Source organism: Cardiocondyla obscurior, linkage group LG15, assembly GCF_019399895.1.
Source record: "Cardiocondyla obscurior isolate alpha-2009 linkage group LG15, Cobs3.1, whole genome shotgun sequence".
In the NCBI taxonomy this organism is placed as follows: Eukaryota; Metazoa; Arthropoda; class Insecta; order Hymenoptera; family Formicidae; genus Cardiocondyla; species Cardiocondyla obscurior.
This window is the reverse complement of record NC_091878.1, coordinates 4577552-4595840: the sequence shown is the minus strand read 5'-3', so window position 1 is coordinate 4595840 and position 18289 is coordinate 4577552. Positions and strand designations below refer to the sequence as shown.

Here is an 18289-nt window from a genome sequence, read left to right as displayed (position 1 = left end):
TTTATTTTATATATTTGATAAAATTAAAATTATCTAAATTTGAGTTTGGCGGATAAATTAAAAATATCTGTAAAGTACAAAATATTGCAAATGTAATTAAACAAATGACGCATGTAATGTGTAATAAAAAAATCTTAATTACATACTGGATAAAAACTTGAAACTTGTCATTTAAAGCTCAAGAAACAATGTTCCATTATGTATCTTCCACGAGTGCTCGAGTAAGAATAAAATTGTTAAGAGCATAAATTTTAAGTGTAGATACGCTTGCGCAAGCTTTGTATCACTCTTGCAAAAATTAGTATCATCAAGTAAATTCTTTCGTGCGAACGAGGACATTTGCTGAACCTCACCGGTATTAAATCGATCGCTTAATAATAGAGTAACGTTATTACAATGTGAATGTTTTTTTCACAGTACCCTTCTGTCGTCTTGCATGCGAACGACATTAGATAAATTGCGTTGAAATTTTTATTGGAAAAATAGCGATAGAATAATTCGTTTGATGAATGCAAAAAAAAAAGAAAAAAAAAAAAGAAAATTATGGTCGTGCCTTTAATATCTTCTTAGTTATATTTTGGAGATTGCAAAGAAATGATTTCTATCGAAGTCCAATATTTTAGTTTCAACAAGATTCTCTTATTCGCTGTGGGCTTGTGGCCTTATCAACGAACGAAACTTGTTCAATTTCGATTAATTTTCTTTTTGACTATTCTCATAACTTTTGTTTTATTTCAAGTAAGACAAAATTATAATTTTTTTTTTTTTTACAATTATCGCCTTAATGTTTTTACTTCAAAACAAGTTAAAACACCTTTTGTTAACATGTATAATTTTAAAGCTGTTAAAATTATTGTCTTTAGCTCACCGCGTTTTTAACTTTGAAATGTACCTCGGATCTCGTTGTCAAGATTCTGTCTACGATGTTTTCTTATAATATTATTATTACAAAATACGTTTCATTTGCTCTTAATATGGAAAATGTAAGTTATAACAGTTTACGACGCGCGATTAATAACTGTAACAAATTTTTATACTCAAAGATATGTTTTTTTGATGCATTAAGTTAGCATAAAAAGTCATTAATTGACAGGTGAAAAAGTTATTGATTCAACTCCAGCATGTGCACGACAGACTACAAGACAGATATGAAAAAGCTATCATGGATAAGTATGGCTATACTGGGAAACGTTATACAGTTGCACTTATAAGTAAAATTAACATAATATTTTTAATTTGAATTTCATCATATGAGTTTAAGATGTTGTACAGCTGAAAATTATACAGCCACCTTTGAATATTCTTTAGTATTTGGCGTTTTCAGCACGTTTATTCCTATTGCTGTTGATTTTTTTATGATGCCCTCTGGCATTTTGCCGATTAATAATTCCCAAACGCGGCGAATACAGTACACGATGGAATACTTCGTCGATCAAGAAAAATATATTACCTTAATTCTTATACATATAAATGTAGCATTTTGCCTAGGGTTATTTGCACTGATAGCATCAGGAACAATGTTCTTCGTTTATTTTCAACTTACATGTGGGATGTTTAAAATTTCCAGGTAACTAAATTAGTTGAGAAATACTTGTACATACGTTATCGCGACGAACAGAAAATTATTTCATTATTTACAGTTACCGTATTAAACGCGCGATAAATATTAGTATACTAGAAAACGTGAAAATTAAGAATGAAAAAGTGATGTTCAAAGGAATAATTTATGCTGTAGACATGCATCGGCAAGCTATGAGGTTAGTCTGCAAAAGTTATATTTAGAAATTAAATATTATAATATTTATTTCTATTTAAAGATTATCTAATATGTTTATGTCAAAATTTGAGATAACAATGTTTTTTCTAATATTATTCGGAGTTGCGTCTGTAAGCCTAAACCTCTTTCAAGTAAGTTTTTTTATTTTTTTAGTTTTTTAATCTAATGGGCTGTTATTATCGTTACGATAAGATAACTCACCATGTAAAAATGATAAAGCAGGCAGAACATTTTATTAATGTTTTATCACGCTACCTGGCACTTCTCCCAGTTTCATATAACAAATGTATTTTAGATTTCTCAGATTGGTCCATCAATGTCAGCATCCAATATAAAAGAATTATTTATTCTCTTTATCTTCGTAGTAATTTGTGTTTTATATATGTTTCTAGCCAATTATACTGGACAGAACGTAATTGATCACACTACGAACATTTTCGTAACTGCGTAAGCTTTATTTTAGATTATTATTCTGCACGTTTATATTAGAAATTAAAGCAAACACCTTATTGAGGCACGTACGAGGAGAGCAGTATGCCATACATTTGGCATACTGCTCTCCTTTTCAAATTATTGATTTTTCGTTCGTTTAATTTCGCAGATATAACGTCCAATGGTACAGGACTCCTATATACATACAAAAAGTGATACTCTTTTTATTACAAAGAAGAACTAAAAATTTTACTTTGAATCTCAAAGGAATATTTATCGGATCGTTCGAATGTTTCGCTATGGTAAGAAAAATAAAATAAAATAAAATAAAATAACCAATAATAAAATGTCGCGTGTGATAATTTACCTTAGACAGTATACAATAATGTAATTTTTCAGCTAGTAAAGGTTTCGGTATCTTACTTTGCTGTTATATATTCGATAAAATAGATAGCAATAAAAAAGACTGAAGATATTAATTCAATTAGAAACCATGATATATGTAATAATAAAATAAATGTACTACTATGTATATCGTTATTAAAAAATTTAAGGACCTTTACTTTTGAGTATGAAGCTTACTTACAAAATTTGTAATTCGTGGAAAATAAAATTGTTTAATTCGAAAAATGTCTTTTACAAAGTTATGGCTTCGAGAATAACCGAATGTGCCAGCGTGACTTTCATGCGAATATTCCCTTCAAGGAAGTTGTTCTTCCTCATTTCTGTGAGAAAAAGACACTTGTTAAAATTGCTTACGTGTCGTATCGATCGCTTAATCGTAAGCTTTTTCGAGGCAAAAGTCACAAAGTGTCTCAATTTGAGAATAATGTTCTATAATGTTAGTTGCGTGATAAAATTTTTATGTAAAGAAAAAGAAAAAAAAAAGACTTGAGTTAACCAGTCGATACGAAAGGGTGAAGGAAATTTTCCCGACTTTCTAGCCGTCATACGTGTTTCGGCGCTCAAAAAAAATGATTGATTTAAAGAGTCGTTTCAGTCTGAATCGAATTCTCTTGCTCGCGATCGGCATGTGGCCTTATACAAAATCGAAACTTGTTCAATTTCAATCAACAGTGTATTATGGAATTTTGGGAAGCTTTATCATGTTTCAGGTGAGTCAGTAGCAACGTATTATCAATTAATATAATTTTATATAAATTATTAATATAAGTAACTAAAATACTTCTATTTGACGACGAGATACAACGTCGTTTCCTAAATAACTTAATCAAATTATTTCTCCCAGCTCACAGCATTCACGACCTCGGAATACGATCTGCATTTAATTATTGAGATTCTCTCCAGCACGTCATTTTTTAGTAATTTTATAATAACGTTAACCACGTTCCTTCTTAACATAGACATTGTAAGTAATAAGAATCATTTCTATTCATTTAAATAAGCTTGTATTACGTGATACAACATTCTAAATCTTCCAAGTAACAAATAGCATGGAAAATCACTGTAATGACAGGTAAAATATTTATTAGAACTAATTCAATGCACTCATGACGAGCTGAGGGACGAAGGAGAGATCGCTATTATAGAAAAATATTGGAAAATCGGGAAATTTTATACCCAAGGACTAACGTGTAAGACAATAATTTCAGTTTTTATCATTTATAGAAAATATGCAAAAATTATATTTAAATACAAATTGATTTTACTGATCAGGTATCGGTATATTCTGTGTGACTTCTTTCATCCTTTCGCCGTATTTGCCATACGTTATCGATATTGTGTTCCCTATCAATACTGTTAATGAGTCACAGTTACGTCCATCGTTAGAAATCGTCACAGAATATTTCTTCTTCGATCAGAAGAAATATTTCTATTTAATTGTATTGCATGCGAATGTATCATTCTGCATAGGAATACTTGTATCAATAGGGACGGGAACACTGTTAATAGTATACATGCAACATGTCTGCGGAATGTTAAAGATTGCCAGGTAAGAAAATTATTAATAAGAATATTAAATAATTTTTTTTAATTTGCGATACCGATCGTATATTGCGCGAATTATTATCCTTCGTTTTCAGTTATCGTATAGACCAGATTATGGCGATTGGTATCAAACAAATGAGTACCGCTAAAGGTGCGAGTTTGATCCACAAAAGTATATTCTATGCCGTGGATATGCATCGCAAAGCTTTAAAGTATGACATTCTTAAGATATATGCTCCTCTAAAAATTTTATCGAAATATTGCGCAACTGTTAATAGTATTTTTCCGCACAGGACCATCAAAGTTTTTATCTCCGCATTCAATATAACATTTTTGATTTTAATATTGGACGGTTTGTTTTACGCGAGTCTCCATCTTTATCTTGTAAGTATTACCCTTTACTTATAAATTTGTTAAATAAACAGTTCGCGCTTACAGATATTTCAAGAATTATTAACAGGACATATTGGTGAGAAAATGATACAATCCTTTATAATGTTAAATTACTATTACATGTATACGTTTCTCGCAAACGATATGGTGCAAAAAATTATGGATCACAACAATGACGTATTCGTCGCAGTGTAAGAAATATTTTAATGCGATATGCTGAAGTTCAAATTTTTGTTCAAGTTAGAATGTTTAATCGTCATTTCATAGATACAACGTTAAGTGGTATTTAGCCCCCTTGCATATACAGAAATTAATCTTGTTCCTGCTACAAAGAGGCACTAAAGCTGTACATATATATATCGGTGGACTGTTTATGGGATCCTTAGAAGGTTTCGCCACGGTAAACGTTACATTTAAATTCATTCGATTCCAAATATTTCAAACATTTAAAGAAATCTATTATTGCAGCTGGCCAGTGCATCGATGTCTTACTTCACATTTATTTATTATGCGAATCAATAATGTTATTACGGTCTGTAGTGTTGTATAATAGACATTAAAAAAAAAAAATATATATATAAATAAATATAAAGCTTTAAAACTAAACGTAATCTGTTTTGGCGTCAAATAACATAAATATTAAAGAATTTTTTTTAAATAAATTTATTAAAAAAAATTCTTTAATATTTATATATACGTGTTTAAAAGTTTAAGTTAGTATATGTATTAAAACTACTTTCAATATCACGTGATTTATTAACAACGCTAATACAACCGCTTAGAAGAACGTACCTTATAAATGTGCAAACAGACAATTAAAATATATAGAACATGTGGCACTCGAAAAAAGTAACAGTTGCAGTTGCGTGACTTTTGCAACAAAAGATAATTCAACGTGCGTTACTTGGTGAGAAAGGAACATCTGCTAAATTGCTTTCGGTGTGAAAATCGATTATTTATTCACGAACTTCCTCTCAAGAAAAATGCATCTGTCCTTTAGTCATAATTTATATTGCTTTAAAGAAATTTACTAAAAAAGAAAAATGCGCACGTCTAAAAAAGAGTCTCGATTAATGAAAAAAAAGAAAAGGAGATAGATAATCCGTCGGTTGCCTTTTCGTCAAACTTATTTCTGTGCCCGCGAAGAGATGATCTGTCTCGAAACACGGCATTTCAAAGTCAATCGCACTCTGTTACTCATTATCGGTTTATGGCCTTACAAACGATCATTAATTATTCGACTTCAATTAATCTTATTATTTGGTACTCTGATATCTTTCATTACATTTCAAGTACGTTGAAATTTTCATTTTATTGTTCTAGAAAAATTCACAGCTTCCTCGTCGAGCAAATTAGGTATCGCTTGTTTTTCAATGTAATTAATACGACTGCTAAAATTTATTTCTTCCAGTTTACAACATTTATTACGTTAAAGTGTACTTCAGATCACATCCTCAAGGTTTTCTCTACTACATTCTTTTACATGTGTCTTGCGATCAAATACAATTCGTTTTGGGTTAACAACAATATTGTAAGAGCGTTATCAGTTATATTAAAATATAGTATATTAGTGAAGTCGTTTATTAAATACAAAACTATCAACTTTCGGGTTTCTTTTTTTTTAATTAATTAAGATTGAGTAAATTCAGTTATCTCTGCTCTGTTTTATAATAAAATTGATATACAACATTAATGATAGATAAAAAGTTTGCTGGAACAACTACAAGATGTGTGTAATGGGCTAAAAGACGAAAACGAAGTCGCTATTATAAAAAAATACGGGAAAAAGGGGAATCAGTATACGAATATAATTATACGTAAGACAATGGTAGTCAAGTCTTCTATGTTTCAAAATTAAATTTATTAAAATTGAATAATTACTAAGTAAACTAGATAAACGTAATTTTTCAAAAGAAAAGAAAAAAAAAACCTTTTTCCTAATAGAAAGCACTTTAAAAAGAACTAATATTCAATTTGCACGATTAATCTTGTTAAATTTTTTTAGTGTTTGCCATAATGGGTGAAGGTGTCATAACTTTCATAGAATTATGGCCATATATAAAATATAAAGTTCTACATAACAACGAGTCCGGACTAAATCCTTCAACGTATATTGTAAAAGAATACTTTATTGATCAAGAAAAATATTTCTTTTTAATTCTGGTGCATACGCTAATAGCTTCTTATATAGGATCTATCGCAATGGTAGCGACTGGTACGATGCTCATTGCATATCTTCAACATACCTGTGGAATGTTCAGTATCGCCAGGTAAATTAATAAACGACAAAATGATTAATTGCGAGTAATACTTAGTTAAAAAAGAAAAAAAGAGAAAAAGTTTGAGTCGACGTTAATTATAAAAATAAAATTATTTGCAGTTATCGTATCGAGCAGGCGATTAATATGTTGCAAAACGATATTTTAAAAAGTAATAAGCAAATTTACAAGGACATATCTTACGCCGTTGATTTTCATAGCAATAAAAAGGATATCTGTAAGATGATTACTTATGCCGTAGATATCCATCGCAGAGCTATGGAGTTAGTATGTGTATGTTCGACAAGAATCGTTCAATGCTAACGTACTATTATAAATTTTTTATTTAAAGGATTACCGACTTTCTAATATCTAATTTTGAGGGATCGTTCTTCTTTTTAATAGTAATCGGCGTAACTTGTCTCAGCCTTAATCTCTTTCGGGTGAGCCTGTTCTATTCTGATCTCCGTTGGCATATTATGATATATGTATAAAATTGTATAGCATTATCGAATTTTTTGCCAGGCTTCGTCTAATATGGATAATATTGAGCAACTTATCCTACCTATTTTATTTATAATCATTCTCTACGTGTACTTATTCCTGTCCAATCATACCGCGCAGGACATAACAGATCACAATGAATACGTATTCGCCACGGTGTAAGAGATACTTTAATCATTTCGTTACTTGCTTTGATTCTGATAATATAAATCTCTTGAAAACGTTATGGAAATAATCCTAATATTCGTATTTATTAGTTTTCTTTTTAATTACGAAGCAAATGTACGCGTTTGCGTGAAATGGTTTTCTTATTAACGAAATTATTAATTTTTTATTTTGTAGATACAACGTTCAATGGTACGTGGCACCAATACATATTCAAAAAATGATGTTGTTTCTTTTGCAAAGAGGGACTAAAGCTTTTCACATGATTCTCGGTGGAATATTTGTGGCGTCTATGGAAAGTGCCGCCACGGTAAGAAATATAAACTCTACGTTGCAGTAAATTATATTCATAAATATTATTTAATTGGTAACAGATATTTATATCGTCCTCAATCGTTTAATCTTTTATCTTTTTATTGCAGCTGATGAGTACTTCAATATCTTATTTCACCGTTCTTTATTCTACAAAGAATTAAAAAAAAAAAAAAAAATTAATTAATAATATTAATTTAAATTTGATTTTAAAACAAAATAAGAAAATAAACATCAGTACTTTACTAATAAATTCGTAATGGACGTAAGATTAAATAACCAACACTTCTCAAACGTTCTTCACCGTGCGAAAGTAAAAACTAAAATAAAACGCGCATATGCGTTACAGGAACGTGAGTGCGTCTGCGCGATCCTCAATTATAAATATTAGGTTTACGCGAATATTTTTTTTTTCCCCATGAAATATAGACGCTTATTACATTGCTTTTTCATATCGATTATTTAATGACGCGTTTCGCTCACAAAACAGTGGTAGCTACAATTTCTGTAATTTTGCGACATATTATTCCGGGCTATCACCCGTGCATTAAGTAATTTATATTAAAATAGTTAGCCAACCGTGAATTAAAAAAAAAAAAGAGAATAAATAAACCATATCTCATTTTTCATGATCAAATGTATTTTCGTATCCGTGCGAGATGAATTGTCTCGATACACATTTCAGACTTAATCGATTTCTTTTGCTCGCGATTGGCCTGTGGCCTCTTAAAAGATCAAAGTTTGCTCAAGTGCAATTTATCATTTTGTTTTCTATCTTGATAACTTTTATTATATTTCAGGTACGCTTTTATAAATTAAAATAAAAAAAAAAGAAAGAAAAAAATTAAGGAAGTAAAATTCAAAGTTAATTAGTCATTTTAATAAGTTTTTTTTTTTATTGTCAATTCGTCAGCAAAATTATTATTTGCAGTTTACGTCGTTGCTGACTTCGAGGTGCACCGTTGACCTCATTGTCAACATTCTGTCTTCCACCTTTTTCTTCATTTGCTTGGCGATTAAATACAATTCGTTTTGGATTAATGCCGATACTGTAAGTTAATCCATTATTATATTTATGTTAAAGTAAATATTTTTAAATATTATACGCCAAACATTATCGATGTAATAGATGCGATTATCGCTCGAGAAACTTCAGCATACTTGTAATGAATTAAAAAATGAAGACGAAATTGCTATCATAGAGAAATATAGCCGTATAGGAAAAATTCAAACAATTGCAATCACAAGTAAGATATTATAAAGTTAAGCAAAATGATAAAAATAACAGATAAATCATCTCTAGCTTAAATTTTTATTTTACTTGTATCTTTTTTTTTTTTCAGTGTTTGGCGCGATGAGCCTATGTTCTTTTCTTTTACTGACATTAGGGCCATATGCTTTTAACATAGTTTTCTCCGTGAACAACTCTCAGTCACGCATCGTGATGGTACTCAAAACAGAATATTTTATTGATCAAGAAAAGTATTTTTATTTGATTGTATTGCACGGGAATGCAGCGTTATTCATAGGGGCAACTGCAATGGTAGCGACAGGCACGATGATGATAGCGTATCTCAAATATATCTGCGGCATGCTTACTATTGCCAGGTAAAATTAGAAGTATTAATTTCATAAATAAAATCTTATCTATTCTATCAAATATATGGAGGTTCAAAAAGTTACAAAAAAAAAAAAAAAAAATGCATTTACAGTTACCGCATTAAGGAAGCAATGACAATTAATGTGCAACAAGACATTGATCATGAAAAAATGATTATATGTTATAGAGGAATAGTATGCGCAGTAGATATTCATCGAAAAGCTATAGAGTTAGTATATCTCGATGCAACATTGCGAATGCTATTGGTTTACCCTCATTAACTTAATGAGGGTTATTAGTTAATTTATCTCTACAGGTTTTCCCAAGTTTTCATTAAGAGTTTTCAGGGATCGTTCTTTTTTTTAATAGCGGCTGGTATGATATGCTTGAGCAACAATCTTGTCCAGGTATATATTGTTGATTATTTTTTTCTTTTCCATTTATTAATTTCATTATTACGTATATATATTTTTAAAGCAACATTTTCGTTACCAATTAAAAAAAAGAAAAAAATTATGCAGCGTGTACTTAATTATTTGTTGCAAAGAAGCTCGGAAAAATTATTTAATTACGGTATGGTCATTTTATATGTTACAGATCGCTTTGTACGTCAATACTTTAAAACAATTCATATTATCGTTAACGTTCGTAATGGTCCTTTACGTATATATGTTTTTATCTAATTATACCGCACAAGAAATTACAGATCATAATGAATACGTATTCGCAACAGTGTAAGAAACATGTGTATCGTATGATCGTACTTAAGTATCAGATTAAAAATTAATTTTGTATTATAAGTATTGTAGTGAAAGTTAATATTTTTTAAGCGTACTCGCATATCGACAATAATTAACAATAAAATTTATTTGCCTGAGTTTTTTATGTTAGTCATATTGTTTCGCAGTTACAACGTTTTGTGGTACGTCGCCCCGTTACAAATACAAAAAATGATGTTGTTCATATTACAAAAAGGCACTAAGGCTTTTCATTTAGTTCTCGGAGGAATATTCATTGCGTCTATGGAAAGTGCAGCTTCAGTAAGTATACAGTATTTTATAATGTATTAAAATACTATTGATTATCTTCATTGGTTCTTGATTCGAAATAAATTTTTCTTTTACATACATACTGTACCAAAAAAAGTACATGTTTCATTATAGTTGATGGGCACTTCTATATCCTACTTTACTGTTCTTTATTCCACGTGGCAGAATTAGAAAGCAAAAAAATATTGTGATAGTAAATTCAGTAAAATATTTACGTATAAAATGAAAAGGAAAGAAAAAATAAAAAATAAAATAAAATAAAATAATAATCCCGTAAGTACAATTTCCATAAATAAAAAAAGTATTATTAATAAAATTACTTACATCTAATATATTCTATTGGGTAAAAATTCTAAGGATACAAACGTTCTTAATGAAATCGTGTGCCCGACTGAAATTTACAATGCGTTCCTACGTCAAGTACGTCTGCGCGACTTTTAATAAAAGTCTTTGCACGTAAATATCTCTCTGCGAAATACTAATGTCTTCTAAATTTCTTTCCGATATGAAATCGATAGTCCGCGTACGCGTTATCATCTAAAGAACGATGTTATAGCATAAATATTTTAGTAGGATGCTATTTGGTTCTATTTCGTATTTAGTTAGAAAATTGTTTTTATTAAGAACTTAATGTTTCTAAATCAAGAGATCAATATAAACGGCTATTCCTTTTTTCTTACTATAAAGTATACCTTCGCTCTGGCAGAGATGGTCTCTATCATCTCACGATATTTTAAATTCAATCGATATATAATGCTCGCGATTGGTATATGGCCTTATCAAAATTCAAAATTTTCTCAAGTTCAAGTTATAACAATATTTAGCATTATATTAAGTTACATTATATTTCAGGTACGTTCTCATAATTATTCTTATTATGCAATTAAAATAATAACAGAAAAGTAAAAATGTTCTTATTAAATGCGTTGCGTTTAACCAAGTTTAATTTTTTATAATTACATTGTAATTTGAAATCAGAAAAAATATAATTAAATTACAAATATGTTATAAAGAGGTGAAACTATTTATTTTAATTTTTAAAACAACTAAAAATAAGTAGAAATCCGAGTTTATAAATCACATTAAAAAATAACAAATTTCTTTTTGTTATTTTTTTTATTTTTTTTTAATAAACGCATGACTTTTAGTTTACAACATTACTGACGAGAGATTGTACAATAGACTTCATTATTAAGATTGTATCTGATGCATGTTTATTTATTGCCGTTTTAAGTATATATTGTGTTACATGGTTGCAAACCGATAATGTAAGTTAAAAAGTTTGCCTTTCACTTCTAGACACTGTATCGATAATAAAATTTTTTTTACAAAACTTACATTTTACTATTTCATAAAATCAGACGATGTAAAACATTATTTTGCAACAGATAAGATCGTTAATGAACACACTTCAACATACTTATGACCAACTAAAAAACCCAGACGAAATTGCTATCATAGAAAAATATAGCAATACAGCAAATACGTATATAAATATATTTACAAGTAAGACAATGATTAAAAAGTATCATTCCAATTTGACAAATCACATTAACATTTCTATATATTTTTATCAGCATGTGCCGTGTGTGGCCTATTTTTCGTGTGGATATTCCCGATATGGCCTCAGGTTGTAAATATATTTTTACCAATAAACAGTTCCCGACGACACCTAGTAATCGAAACAGAATATTTTATTAATCCAGATAAATATTTCTATATTATTCTGTTACATTCAAATGTGTCTATGGGTGTGGCAGACATTATAGTAATCGCGATATCCGCGATGATAATTAAGATTTTGAAATATACATGCGGAATGTTTAATATCGCCAGGTATAATTAAATAAAAGCGTTTATCTTACATATAAAATGCAGTATATCTATCAAATTAAATCTAAATAGACTGAGACATCATTATTAATTTTATTTATAGTTATCGCATTGAAAACGCAATATCGAGAAATATACAACAAAATATCAGCAAAACAAAAATTATTAAAATTCATAAAGAGATAATATGTGCGGTTAATATTCATTGCACAGCTATAGAGTTAGTATGTACATATAAATTATCTACTTAAAATATTATTAATTTTTTTTTTATTTTTAAAGGAACATTCTAAACATTCTTAAAAGTATAGAAATACCAACGCTCGTTTTAATTATGTTTGGTATGATTTCCTTAATCACCAGTCTTACTAAAGTAAGTGGCTTTCGATAAATATGTTTCAAAACGTGCTTTTTATAACTTCAAAAATTAACAGACAAATCTGTATTTATGCTGTATGTGCCATTTTTTCCTCTTTAGATTGTTATTAGTGATAATATTGAAGAACAATGTACTCATATTATATTAGTGTTTGGTATATACGCAGCCATACTTTTAGGTAATAGCTTGGCACAAGAAATTACAGATGAGAATAATCGCATATTTATTACTGTGTAAGATACATTTTTCAACAATGTAATAATAAAAGAATCACTTTTCCTTTTTTATTATTCTGAAAAATCTTACTTGAAGTTGAAAGAAATATCAAAACAAAAAATTATAATAAAATATGACTAAATTATAAATTTATATAAAAGTATCTCATATATTAATTTAGTCATTATTTATAATTTTATAGATATACCGTACCTTGGTACTTAGCACCTCTACGCATACAAAAAACGGTACTGTTTCTGTTGCAAAGAGGTACTAAAATTTTTAGTTTAACTCTGTACGGTTTGATTGAAGGATCTTTCGAAAATGCCGCTACGGTAAAAACATTTATTACATTCCACGTAAATTGTGCCAAACAAAAAAATTTTTAATGCTATTTTGTTACAGCTCATAAGTACTTCAATATCTTACTTTACCTTTCTTCGTGCCACACGGCAAAATTAACAACCGATATTAATGTAACCAAAAGTTAACGTGCATTTATCAAACCTGCAGTTTCATAAAAAAAAAAATTAGGATCGAAGGAAAAATACGTCATGTAATATAATTAATAAAATTAAAAGTAAAATAAAAAATAATTAGCAATGTTATACGTAATGCCAGTACTTCATAGTTTTGTGTGAATTATTGGGAATATAAATATTAGTGAAATAAGTTAATAAAAAAGTTAATAAAACTAAATAACAAAATTTTTTCTTGATATTGTCACTTTCCAAAAATGCATCTACAAAAAAATTTATGATTAAAATTATTATTTTCGAAGAAGCGTCAACAAAAATGTTTTTTATGTGTTCAATAATTTAAAACATATATTCTTTTTATAGAAAAGTATAAAAAAATAATAACAATTAAATTAAAATTTTACATACAAAACTAAAAAAAAAAAGAATTACAACACTACTTTAAGACGTATTAAATTTTGAAAATTAAAATATATAGTTTCATAACAAATAGGTACAAATGAAAGTTTATACATCGTATAATAAACGTATTACTTCCAGTTAACGTAAAATAAACGCATTACTTCCAGTTAACAACGTTATTAATGAAAGATTGCACAACGGATTTCGTTATCAAGGTTATATCTTCTGCATGCGTACTTAGTTCCATTTTAATTCCATATAATGCCTTTTGGTTTAATGCCGACAATGTAAGTTGAAAGTGTGTTTCACTTTCTTTCAGGCACTGTATCGATAAGAAAATTTTTTTACAAAACTTACACTTTACTATTTCATAAAATCAATTGACGTTAAATATTATTTTGCAACAGATGAGATCGTTAATAAATTCATTTCAACAATCTTATGACCAACTAAAAAACTTGGACGAAATTGCTATCATAGACAAATACAGCAATAAAGCGAAATTCTTTACGACCATTTTTACAAGTAAGACATCGTTTTAAAAAGTGTTATTCCAATTTGACAAGTCACATTAACATTTCTATACATTTTTATCAGCATTAACTGGATGTGGCATATTTGTCATATGCATGTTGCCGATGTTGCCGCGTATTGTCGGTGTATTTTTACCAATAAACAGTTCCCAATCATACCAAATAATACCAATCGAAACAGAATATTTCATTAATCAGGACAACTATTTCTATTTAATTCTTTTACATGCAAATGCGTCTATATGTATGGCAGGAATGACAATGGTAGCGTTATGCGCGATAACAATAATGATTATGAAATATACATGTGGAATGCTTAGCATCGCTAGGTATAATTAAATAAAAACGTTTATTTTACATATAGAATGTAATAAATCAGATTAAATTAGAAAGGCTGAGAAATCATCAACAATTTTTTCACAGTTACCGCATTGAAAACGCAATGGCGATAAATATACAAAAAAATGTCAGCAAAGAAAAATTAATTAGAATTCGTAAAGGAATAATATGTGCAATTGATATTCATCGCAAAGCTATTGAGTTAGTATGTGCATAAATCTGAAATATCTACTTAAAATAATATTAATAATTGTTTTTATTTTTAAAGATCCTGTGATTTTTTTGTAAAATTTTTGCAAAAATCTAGTTTATGTCTGTTATTTTTTGGTATGATTTCCTTAAGCACCAGTCTTGCAAAAGTAAGTTGTAACTTTCGTGAAACTTTTTTTCCAAATTTGTATTTTTAGAACATTAAAATTAACGAACAAATTTGTATCTATGCTATACGTGCCGTTTTTTCCTTTTTAGATTGCCTTTTCAGATAGTATTGGCGAAAGGCTTGTTTCCTTTATATTGGTGTTTATTATGTATTTTGCGTTGATATTAAATGGCTACTTGGGAACCGAAATTAAAGATCATAATAATCATATATTTACTACTGTGTAAGATATATTTTTTTACAATATTATAATATAAAATTAATTTTTTTTTCTGTTTTTAGAGATCTTACATAAAGTTCAAATAAATATAAAAACAAAAAATGATTATTTGTATAAAAGTATTTCGTATATTAATTTCATCGTTATCTTTGCATTTTATAGATATGACGTTTCTTGGTATTTAGCACCCTTACACATACAAAAAATGTTACTGTTTCTGTTGCAAAGAGGTACCAAAGAGTATTTTATAAATATATGCGGTTTGGTTCAAGGATCTTTACAAACTGTTGCTACGGTAAAAATTGTATATGAGATTTAACATGGATCGTGTAAAAACAAAAAAATAATTTTAATGCAAATTTATTACAGCTAATATATACTTCGGTATCTTACTTTACCTTTCTTTATTCCACACGGCAATATTGGTGACTGTCATTATTGTAACAAAAAGTTTAAATGTATCTATCAAACTTGCAGTTTTTCATAAAGAAACAATTAGAATTGAAAAAAAAGTAACACAATATAATTAATAAAACTAAAAATAAGATTAAGAATTGTTAACGATGCCTCACAAAATGTCAATACTTCATAGTTTTAAATGTATTATTAGTAATATAAATATTAGTACTATAAATAAAGTTAACAATCAAAATCAGATTTATGATTAAAATTATTATTTTTTAAAAACCGTCGACAAAAACACTTTTAAGTGTTCAACATTTTTTAACGTATTTTGTTTCTTCATAAAAAAATATATATAAAAGAAAAATAATAAATAAAATTTTCCGTATATAAAACTTAAAAAAAAAATTACATTACTACTTGAATTGTATAAAAAAATATAATTAAACAATAACTAACGAACGTATTATAAAATATTTGAAAATTAAAATTTGTAGTTTCACAACAGTTAAGTACAAATTATAGTTTATACATAGTTTTAAGAAATAACGTTTTAACGAATCTTTTAATATTTATTTAAATAAACGCATTGCTTCCAGTTTACAACATTATTGACGAGAGACTGCACAATGGATTTCATTATCAAAGTTGTATCTTCTGCATGCATATTTATTTGCATTTTAATTGCATATAATGCGTTCTGGTTGAATACCGATAACGTAAGTTGGAAGTTTGTTTAATTTTCTTCTAGACATTGCGTCGATATAACATTTTTTTTTTACAGAACTTGTACTTTACTATTTTATAAAATCAGATAATATGAAATATTATTTTGCAACAGATAAAAACATTAATAGACACACTTGAACGTATTTGTGATGAATTAAAAAACCCAGACGAAATTGCTATCATAGAGAAATACTGCAATAAAGCGAAATTCTATATGACTATTTTTACAAGTAAGATATCGTTTTAAAAAGTGTTATTCCAATTTGACAAATCACATTAATATTTCTATACATTTTTATCAGCATTAATTATGTGTGGCTTTTCTGTTATATGCATATTGCCGATGTGGCCGCGTATTGTTGGTATATTTTCACCAATAAACAGTTCCCGATTATACCAAATAATACCAATTGAAACAGAATATTTCATTAATCAGGACAACTATTTCTATTTAATTCTTTTACATACTTATGTATCTCTATGTGTATCATTAATGATAATATTAACGTTTTCCACGATAATAATAATGACTGTAAAATATATATGTGGAATGCTTAGCATCGCTAGGTATAATTAAATAAAAGCGTTTATTTTACATATAAAATGTAATAAATCAGATTAAATTAAAAAGGCTGAAAAATCATCAACAATTTTTTTCACAGTTACCGCATTGAAAACGCAATGGCGATAAATATACAACAAAATATCAGCAAAGAAAAATTAAATAGAATTTGTGAAGGAATAATATGTGCAGTTGATATTCATCGAAAAGCTGTAGGGTTAGTATGTATATAAATCTGAAATATCTACTTAAAATAATATTATATATTTTTTTTATTCCTAAAGAGTCAGTGAATTTATATTAAAAGCTATGCAAAAACATTTCCTGGTTATAATATTTGGTGGTATATTTTCCTTAAGTGCTAGTCTTGTTAAAGTAAGATGTAATTTTCGTTAAACTTTCTTCAAAAGTTTTTTTTTTAGAATTTTGTATCTATGCTATACGTGCCGTTATTTCCTTTTTAGATTGCCATTTCTGATAGTATTGGCGAAAAGCTTGTTTCCTTTATATTGGTGTTTATTATGTATTTTGTGATGATATTAAATGGCCACTTGGCAACCGAAATTAAAGATCATAATAATCATATATTTACTACTGTGTAAGATATATTTTTTTACAATATTATAATATAAAATTAATTTTTTTTTTCTGTTTTTAGAGATCTTACTTGAACTTCAACTAAATATCAAAACAAAAAATGACCATAAGTAATATACATAAAAAAATTTGTATAAGTGTCTCGTATGTTACTTTACTCGTTATCTTTTTATTTTATAGATATTACGTTCCTTGGTATTTAGCACCCCTCCGTATACAAAAAACGTTACTGTTTCTGTTGCAAAGAGGTACTAAAGATTATGTTGTGAATTTTTACGGTTTGATACATGGAACTTTAGAAACAATTGCTATGGTAAAAATATATTACGCTCCACATGAATCGTATTAAACAAAAAATTTTTTAATGCTATTTTGTTACAGTTTATAAGTTCTTCAGTATCTTACTTTCTCTTTCTTTATGCCGTAAGTCAAAATTAATAACCAACATTAATTAAATCAAACTTTACATGTAACTATTAATTTTAGTTTTTTATAATAAAAAAATTAAGATAAAAGAAAAATATAATTGAATTAACAAAGTTAAATGTAAAATAAAAAATTATTAACAGTATTATATGCGATGTAATCACTTTTTAATTTTGTGTATTACTAATAATATATGTGTATGTTAATACTCTAGAAAAATAAAAAAAAATACACCACACAATTTGTTATTAAAATTAATTATCACTAAAAAAAAATCATTAATAAAAACATTTTTTGTTTTCTTCCACGTTATACTATTTTGAGTTTAAAAGAGAAGTTATTAAAATAGACTT

The 18289-nt window shown here is 27.9% G+C and overlaps 5 protein-coding genes and 1 pseudogene across 5 annotated transcripts; all 6 read left to right on the top strand.

Annotated features, from left to right (window-relative positions):
• Window positions 1-543: 543 nt before the first annotated feature.
• Window positions 544-3116, top strand: LOC139108545 (uncharacterized). Its single transcript, XM_070666948.1, has 7 exons — window positions 544-738; window positions 864-983; window positions 1094-1230; window positions 1262-1567; window positions 1641-1757; window positions 1818-2224; window positions 2379-3116. The coding sequence occupies exons 1-6, from the start codon at window positions 595-597 to the stop codon at window positions 1936-1938; spliced, it is 945 nt and encodes a 314-aa protein (XP_070523049.1). The 5' UTR covers window positions 544-594; the 3' UTR covers window positions 1939-2224; window positions 2379-3116.
• LOC139108416 (uncharacterized) lies at window positions 3114-5129 on the top strand. Its single transcript, XM_070666665.1, has 8 exons — window positions 3114-3324; window positions 3459-3578; window positions 3687-3804; window positions 3887-4163; window positions 4255-4371; window positions 4453-4543; window positions 4598-4743; window positions 4820-5129. Exons 1-8 carry the CDS (start codon window positions 3184-3186, stop codon window positions 5100-5102), a joined length of 1293 nt encoding a protein of 430 aa, XP_070522766.1. The 5' UTR covers window positions 3114-3183; the 3' UTR covers window positions 5103-5129.
• Window positions 5130-5700: 571 nt separating this feature from the next.
• Window positions 5701-8331, top strand: LOC139108415 (uncharacterized; annotated as a pseudogene).
• Window positions 8323-10611, top strand: LOC139108544 (odorant receptor Or2-like). The gene is made up of 9 exons (XM_070666947.1): window positions 8323-8591; window positions 8723-8842; window positions 8921-9038; window positions 9135-9399; window positions 9504-9620; window positions 9708-9798; window positions 9989-10125; window positions 10299-10431; window positions 10555-10611. The coding sequence occupies exons 1-9, from the start codon at window positions 8451-8453 to the stop codon at window positions 10609-10611; spliced, it is 1179 nt and encodes a 392-aa protein (XP_070523048.1). The 5' UTR covers window positions 8323-8450.
• Window positions 10612-10633: 22 nt separating this feature from the next.
• Window positions 10634-15339, top strand: LOC139108410 (uncharacterized). Its single transcript, XM_070666659.1, has 4 exons — window positions 10634-11292; window positions 13917-14036; window positions 14157-14274; window positions 14347-15339. The coding sequence occupies exons 1-4, from the start codon at window positions 11071-11073 to the stop codon at window positions 14619-14621; spliced, it is 735 nt and encodes a 244-aa protein (XP_070522760.1). The 5' UTR covers window positions 10634-11070; the 3' UTR covers window positions 14622-15339.
• Window positions 15340-17032: 1693 nt separating this feature from the next.
• Window positions 17033-17948, top strand: LOC139108543 (odorant receptor 43a-like). The gene is made up of 5 exons (XM_070666946.1): window positions 17033-17130; window positions 17198-17288; window positions 17378-17511; window positions 17691-17823; window positions 17892-17948. The coding sequence occupies exons 1-5, from the start codon at window positions 17033-17035 to the stop codon at window positions 17946-17948; spliced, it is 513 nt and encodes a 170-aa protein (XP_070523047.1).
• The last annotated feature ends 341 nt before the right edge of the window (window positions 17949-18289 follow it).